Source organism: Puma concolor, chromosome E4, assembly GCF_028749965.1.
Source record: "Puma concolor isolate L17-30 chromosome E4, mPumCon1.1.hap2, whole genome shotgun sequence".
Classification (NCBI taxonomy): domain Eukaryota; kingdom Metazoa; phylum Chordata; class Mammalia; order Carnivora; family Felidae; genus Puma; species Puma concolor.
The window spans coordinates 37,836,353-37,849,739 of NC_141683.1; the positions used below are offsets into that span (position 1 = coordinate 37,836,353).

The 13,387-nt window shown below is 40.7% G+C and overlaps 1 protein-coding gene and 1 long non-coding RNA gene across 6 annotated transcripts in view; one reads left to right on the top strand and one right to left on the bottom strand.

The window, feature by feature from the left end:
- KCNH1 (potassium voltage-gated channel subfamily H member 1) overlaps positions 1-13,387 on the bottom strand; it is a 387,096-nt gene that overhangs the window by 116,573 nt on the left and 257,136 nt on the right. For all 4 annotated transcript variants that reach the window (XM_086693674.1, XM_086693677.1, XM_086693675.1 and 1 more), the window contains one exon: positions 512-711. In XM_086693674.1, coding sequence (XP_086549800.1) covers positions 512-711 — 200 coding nt within the window. The remainder of the gene's footprint in view (positions 1-511; positions 712-13,387) is intronic.
- On the top strand, positions 4,675-11,884 carry LOC147572596 (uncharacterized). 2 transcript variants are annotated; one of them, XR_015245837.1, is made up of 3 exons: positions 4,675-4,791; positions 7,917-7,987; positions 11,677-11,884. It is a non-coding gene; the product is annotated as an uncharacterized LOC147572596 (long non-coding RNA). The 2 variants fall into 2 exon arrangements; XR_015245838.1 differs by lacking the exon at positions 11,677-11,884 and adding an exon at positions 10,374-10,499.

Genomic DNA, 13,387 nt, shown 5'->3' on the forward strand with positions numbered 1-13,387 from the left:
TGAGACTGCAGTGAGGCAACAGTCTCGAGCTAAAAACTCAGTAATCAAGATAAATTATAGTTTAATACAATATCTCAAAAAATCGGAATTCATGCAAAAAAAAATCCACGATGAACAAAATATCAAACATTTGAATAAAGATAGAATCAGTGGCAGTGCTGTGCCATCTCGGAGCCCGAGGCTAAAGGAAAAGTAGTCACAATGATTACCTCACTCTGGATGGCCCTGAGTCTTATCATCATATAAGTTAGACTTCCAGTTCCTTTCTTATCTAAGAGATACATGCTGTCTTTCTAGTTTCTTAAAGGCTCCAAATCTCTTAATTGCTGGTCTTTGAGCAAAGCTGAGCTGGAGGCCATCAAAACCTCTGGAGGTAGGATGTGGGAACCCCAAACTACCCAAATGAATTCTGATGCACAGCCAGGTTAGAGAACCACTGCCCTAGGAGTGCCTCAGGTCTCTCTGGGAAAGCCAACACACAGGGCCTACCTGAGCTTGTCACCCTCCTTACCTTCTCTGTGTCGATGCCTCTGGACATGGACCAGGTAGACACGATATAATCCATGACTCGCTCACTCAAGCCCTTTGGCACCTGGTAGAGCTTCAGGAAGTCCCGAACGCTGTTGAGCATCTCATGGTACCGGTTGGTGTTGGCGTACATCTGCTGGAAAATGGTCGTCACGTTCCCAAAGATGGTGGCATAGAGAAGTGCTGAAGCAGGAAGACAAGAGACAACACATGAGTGGTCCTTGAACCAGGACCCAAGAATGCTCAACTTGTCCAGAGCAGGCCAATGGCCAGAGCTGCCCCCCACCTAGGGCAGACTGTCCTGACCTTTGCAGAAGAACCTCAAAAAGTTTGAGCCATGCCTAAGGCCACCAGTCAAATATGTTATTCTGTATCAGCCCAATTCCTAACTTACTGGCAAGTAATCTTCTTCAAGCTCCTCTTGCGCCAAGTACTATGCTACCTGCCGAGGACAGGATGGTGAATGAAACATTTAGTCTTGGCTTTCACACAGGAAACAATGTAGTGCAAGGACAGACCCCGAATCCATCATCACAAACAAGTAAATAACAGCAAGTCTGCCAAGCACAATGAAGGATGTTCTTTATAGCTTTGCTTCACACTTATTGTTAAGGTACATGTAAATATAATAATCCACTGTGATACGGCTCCTGGGGAAGATAGCACGGCTTTCACATGGCGAGAATAAAATCAGGTCTCCTCTGAGATACAAGTACATACCATGTGCTCCTACTGCTCTCGCTACATTGGTGTCAGGAAAGAGGACCATTACATCATCACCAAACCCCACCTTCTACCTCTAACTCCCATTTGCCCTTGAAGGCTGAGCTCAAGTGCCACCACTTCCAGGAAGCCTCCCCATGAAGGTGACCATGACTCCCCAGGCATATTTCTACACAGCTGGAAATAGTATATAAACCATTTTGCAACTATATGCTTCTTTCTTTCCTTGTGCCTGTATGGGTTGCTTGAAGGCTGGACCCATCTTTTTCTTGCTATTGTATCCCCAGGAGCTACCACTATGCCAGTACCCGATAAGTATCTGTCAAATTATTTTTTAAAACTTAATAAATACTTATTTGTGAAGTTCACACGTTTTTGCTCTGCTTTTTTTTTAAAAAAAATTTGAGTTATTGTTGACATATAATAAACTGGACATTTAAAGTATACAATCTGATAAGTTTTGACATATGTATACACCCATAAAACCATCACCACAATCAAATTAGTGAACATTTCCATCACTTCCCAAAAAGTTGGGTCATGGACCTTTTTAATCCTTCCCATTCCCAAATGATTGCTGATATTTTCTGTCACCATAAATTAGCTTGCATTCTCAAGAATTTTCTATAAACGTTATCATACAATATATACTCTTTTTAAACATTTTATTTAGATATAATTCATAACCCTAAAATACACTCACTTAAAGTATACAATTCAATGGCTGTTATTTACAGAGTTGTGCAATCACTGTATCTATGTTTAGAATATTTTCATCCCCCTCCCAAAGAAATGCCATACCCATTATCAGTCATTCCGCATTTCCCTCCCAATCCCCTAGCCCTAGACAACCAGTAATCTGCTTTCTGTTTGTATAGATTTGCCTACTCTGGACCTCTCAAATAAATTAAATCATACAAGATATGAACTTATGTGGCTGGTTCCTTTCATTTAACACAGTGTTTACAAGGTTCATCCATGTTGCAACGTGTATTGGTACTTCATTCCTTTTTATTGTTGAATAAATAATCTTCAAGGATATTGACAAGCCATATTTCATTTATCCATTCATCAGTTCATGGGCATCCAGGTCATTCACTTTTTGGCTATTATAAATAATGCTGTTATGAACACTCATGTACAAGTTTCTGCATGAACATATTTTCAATTCTCTTGGGCATATAGCTAGGGGTGGAATTGCTGGGTTATCTGGTAACTATGTTTAACATTTTGAGGAACTCTTTTCCCTGCTGCACTGTGTTCCATTTCCAACAGCAGTGTATGAGAGTTCCAAATGTCTTGTTTTGCTTTGTTAGAACGAGAGAACACGAGCGGGGGGAGAGGGGCAAAAGGAGAAAGAGAATCTTAAGCAGCCTCCAGGGGCCCATCATGGTGCTTGATCCCATGACCCTAGGATCATGACCTGAGCTGAAATCAACAGTTGAACGTTTAAGTGACTGAGCCACCCAGGTGCCCCATGTGTCTTTTTGATTACTGCCATCCTAGTGAGTGAGAATTGCTATCTCATTGTAGTTTTCATGTGCATTTCCCTGATGGCTAATGACCTGAGCATCTTTTCATATGGTTACTGGTCATTCTTATCTGCTCTTTAAAGAAAATGTCCACTTAAATCTTGCCTGTTTCTCAGTTGGGTTGTTTGTCTTTTTATTATTGAGTTGTAAGTGTTCTTTATATATTTTGGATACAAATCCTTTATCAGATATATGATTTGCAAGTATTTTCTCACACCATGTGGGCTGTCTTTTCATTTTCTTGATGGCATTGTTTGCAGCATAAAAGTATTTAGTTTTGACGTAGTCCATTTTGTCTATATTTTTCTTTTGTACTATTTTTTTTACGAGTTTCTTACACTCTGCATAATTATCTTGGGATTCATCCATATTGTTCATTATGAATACCTCATTCCTCTTTGTAAGAAAAAAAAACAGTTTATTTTTAAATAATTATAAATTCACAGAAAGCTGTAAAGATACAGTACGGAGAGATCTTGTATACCCCTCACCCAGTTTCCCCACTGGTGACATCTCATGGAATTAGAGCACAATGTCAAAACCAGAAGATTTACACTGCCATGAAGTATGCGTAGAATTGTGTCATTTTATCACACGTGCCGGTTCATGTAACTAGAACCACACAGAATACGAAAACTGTGCCATCATTGCAGAGACCTCTCTTGTGCTCCCCCTTTATACTCACTCTCTCTGGCAACCACTAATCTCTTCTCCTTTTTTATAATTCTGCCACTTAAAAAACACTATATAAATGGAATCACGTATGTGGCCTTTTGACATTGGCCTTTTACACTTAGCAAAATGCCCTTGAGATGTATCCATGTTGTTGCATGTATCAATGGTTCCTTCCATTTTATTGATGCATGCCATCCCATCGCATGGAGGGGCCACAATAATTTCTTTCAAATGATCTTACTCAGGCTTAGCCAAAAACTAAGAGAGGGAAGAGTAAGAGAGAAAGGCAGGGATATGGATGTTAGGGAAGGAAATTTTCAGTTAGTCCATCCACCAGTGCCAGATACGGTTGCCTAAGAAACTGAGGACCAAGTTCCACCTGAAAAGACACAAATGAGGATGGGAAAGAGTGCTGCCAGCTCTAGAAATGTACCAGGGAGTGATACCAATCTGAACAAAAGAAGCTTGATAAAAGCAAAAGTAGTCAAAGCCTGAATAATGCAGACACAGCCTTTGTAGGCTCATAAATAACCTCAGACACAACAGGGTCAGGTCTCCCGCTTCCTGCCTCCTGCATCACCAAATGTGCTCAAAACCGGCCTCCCTGGGCTAGCTGCCTTGTTCCCAGTGAGTCTGACTCTAACTCAATAAGCCTGTATGGCAGTCCTGGCTCAGCTCTGTTTTCTGGTCCACAATGAACCAAAGGTCATGCATGAAGAGTAAGAGGTGCCTTTCTTGAGATGGCTGCTAGAAAATTAATTTAATTTTGAGCTTAAAAATATAGTTACACCAAATCAATACAGTAAGAATAGCTCTCTCGTCCATGATTTGAGAACAAGGCGCAGGTCTGAGACACCGGCATATGCTGGTCAATTAAGGCAGCAATGCCACATCTATCATTTACAGCCCAGGGCTGCTCTCGTGCCAGTCTGCTTCTGAGACATTCTAGAAGGTTGAAGGTCCTCAGGAGGGCCTTATTCAATTATTATTACTATCAGAAACATTATTACTATTAAAAATGGATAATTCTGCTCTCAATGCCCCTTCTCTAATTTTGTATGAAGTGAGGTTATGCATTTTTCATGCACCCATTTTATTTATTAATATCTCTCTATAAAGCATTATGCCTTACTGGGAAAGATGACGTGTAAGTCCAGATTTCACTTGAATAGATATTTGATTGTGATGTGGGAAGAGAAGGAGATTGGAACGTCCCTGCATAACAGAACCCCCCAGCTCTGAGGATTCCCTGGCTGACTCTAAATGTGAAACAGCTGGGCCCCTCCATGGTGGGAAAGACCCTTCCCAGTCCCAAAGCAAAATGCTGATTTGGGTAAGAGCAGTTTTCTTTCTTTCTTTGAGCAGGTTTTTTTTTTTTAGTTTATTTATTTTGAGAGTGAGAGCATGTGTGTGTGAGCAGGGGAGGGGCACAGAGAGAGGGACAGAGAGAATCTCAAGCCAACTCCATGGTGTCAGCACTGAGCCCAACTCAGGGCTCAATCTCACAAACCATGACATCATGACTTGAGCTGAAATCAAGAGTCAGACACTTAACCAACTGAGCCACCCAGGCACGCTATCTTTGAGCAGTTTAGAGTTAACACTGTATCATAGCAAGAGCCCTGGGTCCCACCCAAAGAAATAAAAACAGTATTCTCTGACCCTTAATTACAACTTGCTGGCAAAAATTTTTGTTTCCCTTTTCAAATTTTCACGTTTATTTTTGTATCCATACACATACATATAGGCTAAAGAGTTAAGTGGCCAAAACATCTTTTAAAATCTTTACTCCCCTAGACCTTCTTTCTTTTCACCCACTTTCCTATTCTGCAGACGCACCCATTTCTCCATTGTGTTAGCTGGTTGTTTTGCTGTTGAGGTTCATTGTTGAATGTCATTCTCAAATCACCATGTCCTGATATTTCAGTTTTAGGAATTATCCACTGTCCTCTGAGAATTTAGCTCCTTACCTGTACTCCCCTCCCATCTCACATTCCTTTCCCACACCTCTTCCCATGGCCCCATCCTCCAACATAGTTATATCATCATCTTGGTTCCATAATTATCTGTGCTGATATTATTGTAACTAGATGAATGATATTCACAGCAAAGCCATGTAGTATACTCAGGTTACTTTTCCTTTTCTACAGTTTTTTCCTTTTCCCTGTAGCTAATGATATTTTCATCTGCTTAATTTACCTATCTCTAATTTGACTCCAAATTCTACCACAGACAAAGTCTCTTCTTAATATATGAAAATATATTAGTCAGCCTATTAATTTCATTTCCATAAAGAAATCTCTCCTGGGGGCACCTGGGTGGCTCAGTAGGTTAAGTGTCTGACTCTTGGTTTTAGCTCAGGTCATGATCTCACGGTTCATGAGTGTGAGCCCTACATTGGGCTTTGCACTGTCAGTGCACAGCCTGCCTAGGATTCTCTCTCTCTGACCCTCCCATGCTCTCTCTCTCTCAAAATAAGTAAATAAACTTAGGGGGAAAAAGAAGCTAAAAAAAATCTCTTCTGGAGGCTTCTGAACTGTTCCATCACCAGCCGTGGGTGTCTCTGCCCTAAGCATTCTAGAAGTGGTTTCACTTATTTGGGTTAGGTCCCCTGATTCCTGTATCTCAGATCTTCCACCCTCTTGGTTTACTCACTTTTGTTCATAGAAGGCATCCTTTAATAGTGTTCTGAGAAAGGTATATGGGAGCAAAACTTTTGAGCCCTAATGTTTACTCTTACACTCAATACCTGAGCTGGGTGTAGAATTCTAGATGAGAAATCATTTCTCTCATTTCTCGATGGAAGCATCTCTCCCTTGTCTTCTCTTTATGTTGAGAAGTCAAAAGCATTCAGATCCTTTATCCTTCATACTGAACCTGTTTTTTCTGACAAGAAACTATTTTTCCACAATGTTCTGAAAATTCATAATGCTGTGCCTTTTGCTGATTGTTGGCTCAGGTCTCATCCATTGTGCTAGGTTTTTAATCTGGAAACTTATGGCCTTCACTTCAAGGAAATTTTCTTGGGTTACTTCACTTCCTTCCTCTCTCTTTCCTTCCTTCCTTCTTTGTTTCCTTCTTTCTTTCTTTCTTTCTTTCTTTCTTTCTTTCTTTCTTTCTTTCTTTCTTTCCTTCCTTCCTTCCTTCCTTCCTTCCTAGACCTGCCTCCAGCAGATCAAACTGAAAGAAAAGAAGAAGAGAGGAGAGGAGAAAAAAGGAGAGAAAAGGAGGGAGAAGAGAGGAGGGGTGGGGAGAGGGGAGGGTAAAGGAGGGGAGGGGAGGGGAAGGGAAGGGAAGGGCAAAGAAAAAAGTAAACAGGAGGGTGGTGACAGTGGTAGATGGGGTGACAGAAGGATAAGCATAATAAGGACAATTTTTATTTCTAGTCAGTTTTTTTTTAATCACTTAAAATAAAATTCTTCACAGTTTCTCAAAAGCCAAGGGAGAAGGAAAATTGAGAGACCGTTCTATTTTATGAACCCAAGACGGAGGGAAACCCTAGTTAGAAGCAACAAATTAAGGGCAATGGAAAAGGAAGGAAAGTAGGTAGTTCAATCTCGAGGATCTTCAGTGGAACAGAAAGAGACACTGCAGGAGTGAGTTTAGAAATAAGAAGTGTGTTTAACAGGTCTCAGGTCCTAAGTTCCTGGTTATTCTTTGTTTATGCTTAACCTGCTCTCTAGCTCCCAGGTCTCCTTAGCACCCCCCCACCCCACCCCATCTAGAGCCACTAGCCACACAGCTTCCCCATCTCTCATCTCTGTGTCTTTGGGACGTCTACTCCAGGTTCTTGAAGCAGAGGCAGGACCTCATCTGCCTGCTAACAAAGAGGAGTGACGATGTGAAGACCCCACCTCTGTATCAGCAGGGCGTCCCTGGCATTCTGGGTGACTGGCTTCTGCAGAGCCATTAGAATGTCACCCACATACTTTTAATAAGCAGTGGTTTAAACAGACTTGTGGGCTTCTCTAGGAAATTGGTCATTACTCACAAAATTACTCCTGTTGGAAAATGCACTTCAACTTCTAATAAACTTGCAGAGCATAATTTACTTCTAAATTCAAAAAGGCTAAAAAAGTAATTAAAAAAAAAAAAAACTACTTCTGCAGGTATATCAAACCTTAGAGTTAAAGGACTAATGTCTTTTTTCTTTTTTTAATAATTTAACAATTATTGCTTTCTGTTGATAGTTTATGGGTTTATCCAAACTAACTTTGTTCATACAGGATTCCAAATGATATATTAAAACAGAATTTAAAGAAGACTCTACTCTCATACCCATTCTTGTTTCTATACTCTTGATTCTCAGCAGAAGGTCATTAGGCCTTTGTTAGCTCTTATCACATTGCCACTCCATCTGGCAATGATGGGAACATAGTGGTCATGGAAGATGAATTGATATGGATACAGCTACGACATCTCTGACATCTTTCTTCTCCCCTTTTATGCCGAATACAGGAAAAGACTAAAAGAGCATGGGCTGAATGAATACACAGAGGGAATAAGTATTGATGCAAGAGACAAATCAGGTAAAAACATCATAATTGAAAAGAGAATTCTTTTTTTTTTTTAATTTTTTTTTCAACATTTATTTATTTTTGGGACAGAGAGAGACAGAGCATGAACGGGGGAGGGGCAGAGAGAGAGGGAGACACAGAATCGGAAACAGGCTCCAGGCTCTGAGCCATCAGCCCAGAGCCTGACGCGGGGCTCGAACTCACAGACCGCGAGATCGTGACCTGGCTGAAGTCGGACGCTTAACCAACTGCGCCACCCAGGCGCCCCGAAAAGAGAATTCTTAAAAATGGAGGTAGGCTTACAAAGTCATATTGGTAAAAGATTCTCTTGGTCTCATCTTTTTTTTTGTCTAGTTTTATTGAGATATAACTGACATGTAACATTTATTAGTTTAAGGTGTATAATAATGATTTGATTTATGTACATATTGAAAAATATGACAGTAAGTTTAGTTATATAGTTAATAGTTTAGTTACATAATTAATTGGGTTATTTCCCTGATGGTTTCTTCCTCTTCATTTTCTACTCTTTCTTCCCAGATCTCCTGTTAATCAGATGCTGGGCCCCTAGATTAATCTAATTTTCTTATTTTTCTCTCTGGTTTCCTATCACTTTATGGGAGACTTCTTCAATTTTTATCTCCTATTCCTTTTATTTAATTTTCATTTACTATCATACTTTTCATTTCCATCAGTTTCTAGTTCTTTAAATGTTGCTTTTAAACAGCAATTCTGTTCTGTTTCATTGACATTAATATCTTATTTTCTGAGGATATCAACAATAGATAGAGTTTTAAGTTTTCTTATCCCTGTTTGGTCTTTGTTTCCTCATTTATTTATGTTTGCCTGCCTTTCATATTAGAAATATCTAATATGAATATCTAAATCTTAGATGCCTGCTCATATTTTAGAGGAGGAGTTAAAAAAAAATGATCAAGAGCCTTTGTGTGTATGAGTGGGGTTCAACTGTGAGAATTCACAATAGGGTGACCTGGCTGGAGTTTGTATTGAAGAATCCATGGTGCCATCAACGTTAGGATTGTCCTTTTGCACTTTTCTGAGTTCCTAGAGAAGTCCTCAATCTCTTGTCTGGAGAATGCTCGCAGCATGTAGCAAACAAGTAGGGAGGTTGAAAGTCTCAGCATTCAGTATATAAACTTCCCCCTAAGCCCTGCTGTCCTGTGGTACCTCTGCCTTCCTATGTCCCTGGTGTCTCCCAGCCCAGAGACTCTCTTTCAAGAATACACAAGGCTTCTGTGAGTGGAGGAGGGGTAGTAACCCAGCTTCATAGAAGGATATCTTGGGGTCTAAATGCTTCCTAAACAAACTTTCAACCAACCCTATTCTTAACCCTCCTTCACTCTCACTTCTAATGGCACTTATTGCCACTAATGCCTGAGCTGTTGGGGCAGTTCTGCTGTAAAACAAATTATTGTTTAGATATCCCCTGTCACCTCAGGGTTCATCTCTCTTTGGTCTGCCAAGTCAATAACTGCTTTCTAGCTTTCAAATTTTTGTTATCCTACTCTAGGGCTCTTTATGCTTATGGATTCCAAGCCCTAAAAAGACCTTTCCTTTGTTGTTTCTTTAGAGGGGTTTCAGGAGTGATCAGATAGATGTAAATGTGTGTGCTCAGTTAGCCATGTTTACTGACAATAATACTAATGGCTTGCAAAGGCAATTACGAATTGCTGGCTTTGGCACAAAGTGACCCCTACAAATTTAAAAAATAGTTTCCAAATCTTCAAAGCCAGCAATTCAAGAGCTCAAAGCAATGTAGTAATCATAAAAAACAACACTACCTAAAGAAGGGTACCATCACTATTTGGCAGATAAGGAAACGGAAGTCCAAAATCAGAGAAACAGCATGCAGGGAGGTCAGAACTCAGGGTCTCTCTGACTCCAATGCCATACTCTACTAAATCACCTACTTCCAAGTTTCAGTGTGTGTCCTAATAACTGCAGGGCATTTTATACAGTTCTGAACCCTTGACTCTTCTTGATTTAGTAGGTCTTGGGTGGTCCCTAGAGAATGTATATGTCTAACAAGTTTCCAGGCGATACTGTTACTGCTGGGAACTTTGAAAAGCACAGTACTATGATTTTCTATCCTCTTGTGCGATTCAGGTTTCATTTCAGAATATGGTGTCAAACTCTGTGGACATAAATGTTGGTTTTGATTTGTTCTTCATGATCAAGGCTGGTTACATTATTCACCAATTTCTTTTTTTAGAGTAGGTTTAGACCAAAAGGAAAGAGTTGCTTATCTATAAAAAGCCCACTTCCAGAAAATGGATTATAACATTCTCTCTTTCTTTTTCCTCCCTCCCTCCTTCCTTCTCTCCACCCCTTTTCCTCTTCAACTCTACTCCTACCCTGGCTATCCCACCACCCCCAGATCTCATAGATGCCAACAGGAAAAATCAAGGAAGCAGAAGCCCTTTCCAATCCCTGCTTTTAAACCAGATAGTGCCTCAAATTCAATATCCGTTAAGACTATGTCTTCCTGCGTATTTTAATGAGACTTAATTTCTTCATTTTTTTTGAAGAAAATGACTCTTGTTATATGAATTTCTGTTAGAATAAAACCACCAGTCTTATGATCCTTAATTCCCCATTAGCCAGCCATCTGATTAGGATGAGCCACTCATTAAATCATATAGCTGCACTGGTGGGTTGGGGGTAAAAATCATTAACACACACAACACTGGCACTGGGAGCTCAAAGCAGTCCACAGATATCCTTTCACTTCTAAGACAGTAATGAGATACAGCAAGTAGAACTGAAAAAAGGCAGAGAAGAGCTCACAAATGGAATCTCCTGGCTTTCTTTGTTAGGAACAGCCCAGCAAATTATGACAGGTGAACCCAGTGACTTCGGCACCGACAATATTATCTGATAAAGGCAGAAGATGGGGTCTTCTGAGTTATACCCTCTTGGGTTCAAATTCCAGCTCAGCGACTTAGAGCTGTGTGGCCCAAGGCAAACTACTTTACTTCTTTTTCCCTCCATTTCCGTCAGCCTGACAAAAGACATAACACCTGCTCACTTCCCTGGGTTATCCGGGGGAACGAGACACTGGGGGAAAGCACCCAGAGTACTGAGTTGGAACAAAGAGATCTTCAATGCTATCATCTCTTTCACTTATCGTCCTGGAGTCAAATGTCAAAACGCACACATCAGACAGCATTTTGTTAGGATGGTAACCTGGAACATTAGTCTGAATGGGCACTATTTTAATTGCATAGATGGGCTCAAAATTTATCATTAGAGGAAAAAAGTGGAGTCCAGAAAGAGATGATTTAAATCAAGCTCATCATGCAAAAACAGAGGCCTTCAAAGGAATCTCAAAAATCCGTCAATGCCAAGAGCTTTGACACATCATGTGAAATACTATTGATTCTGAATGAAGCTATTCAGAGATCGGGAAGGAATGAAGAACTGTAAGCGTGCAGGAAGGCAGAGGGGGTAGGGAGGAAGGCCCGGGAACCAGACTGAAGTCCTCATTCCATATCATCTGGCCCACATGACAGCAACACATCTAATTTTGTTCATGTAGTATTTTTGGTCTTTGCTGCTGTTATTGCTTTTGCTTATTCTAATGTGATAATGATGAGTGGGTGTGAGGATAATGTTTATATTGGCATGGTAACTGGCAACTAAGTTTAAAAATCTTATTTCCTGTGATTTGAAATCCTTAGCTATGAATCTATCTCATTGTCTGGGAAGAAATGAGTAGTAACAATGGGAAGATAAAAAAGAAACTGTTATGCTAGCAGATCAACCTGGTGTAGGAGAAACCTGTACTCTGAAGACAAAAAGCCGCAATTTGGAGACCTGGTTCCACTACCAACCTTAGGGTAATCATTCCTCCTCTTTAAATATCTTCATATAGAATGGAGTTAATAATTGCCTTATAGTTTACTTTTTAACAAGTGGGATAATATATAGAAAATGCTTATCACAGTACCTGGTACATATCAAATGCTCAACAGATAATAACAATAATTAATAGTAGGACGGTTAAGGACCATTTCCAGAGTCATCATTTCCTGGAAACATTCCTCCATTAACTTAATTATCTGATGCCTTCGTTCAACAAACAAGTATTAACTGAATACTCAGGAGTGTCATGTGCTGTGCTGGGAAGCAACATGGTATAGTGAAAATAACTTGGTCTCTGAAGAGTAAGAACCCTACTGACTCTGCCACTGTCAGGGAGCAAGAATTCCTATCCCCTTCATGGTCCTTCGAGCTGGACCAAGAATCAAATTGACTTGAGACAGATTGACAGGAGAAAATCAAATTTAAAAGCATGCATACAGAGAATCTACACAGACATGGCAATTTCAAAGACAGTCAGGCAAAATGAGGTATAGATGTCATCTTGAACTATGGAGAAGGGGGCACGGGTCTGGGACTCCAGAGGAAATCTCCTTCACAGGGAGATAAGGAGAGCAGATAATTGATAATTTGATGTTTCTCCTGCCATATAGATGGATCACTCAGATAAAATTTATTTCTACTAATACCCCTTATTCTGAGAAAGACCCCCAATTTAGATTCTCCTATGCAGTTAAGAGAAGAGCGAAAGCTTCTCTTGAGCCCACAGGGTGTTGATTGTCTTCTTATGCTCAAAATAATATTCAGCCAAAGTGGCTCATATTGGGGCGGCTTGCCCTTGGCCTTGACACCACCAATTCGAGTCATAAGAGCCTCAGGTCCCTTATTCATGAAAGAGAGCATAATCTCCACCCTTCAGATTTCTGTGAAGATTCAGGGAATTAACACAACAAATGCCAACCACAATGCTGGCATGGGGCGGGGGGGGGGGGGGATCCAAAATAAATCTTAGGTTTCTTTCTTCACCCACCCAGTGTTAACATCCCTCCATTCATCACCCCTGGACTCTGGTCCCCTCAGCTCTTGGCTTTCAGTGGCTCCCTCCTACTGTGATATGTAGGCTTGTGCCATTCTTTAAACAGAATACTTTCTGGAGTGCAGGAATTGTGGTGGTCACTTCAGGGACATCTTCCTCTGCATTCAGTGGGTGCTCAGAAATTGGTATTGGCTAACTATTGAAGAAACTGTCCCAAAGAGGAGAGTTCCCTCAGGTTCAATAGTGCAAGGTTTATGGTGTCGGTGGGCCTTTTCTACACCCTACAGCCATTTCCTTGACACCAACTGGGTGTCCTACAATTCAACTCCATTCTGAGACTATCTATGGGAGGCAGCATCAGATTCCACAGGCAAAGGGCTCAGCCCCACAAGACTGGCCCCACTTAAGATGTCATTTGCAAGTCAAGATTGCTACATGTACTTCTGACAATGGTTCCCGTGAACCCCTCCTTGGGTTCGACTAATTTGCTAAAGCAGCTGACAGAACTCAGGAAATCTGTTCACTCACTAGAT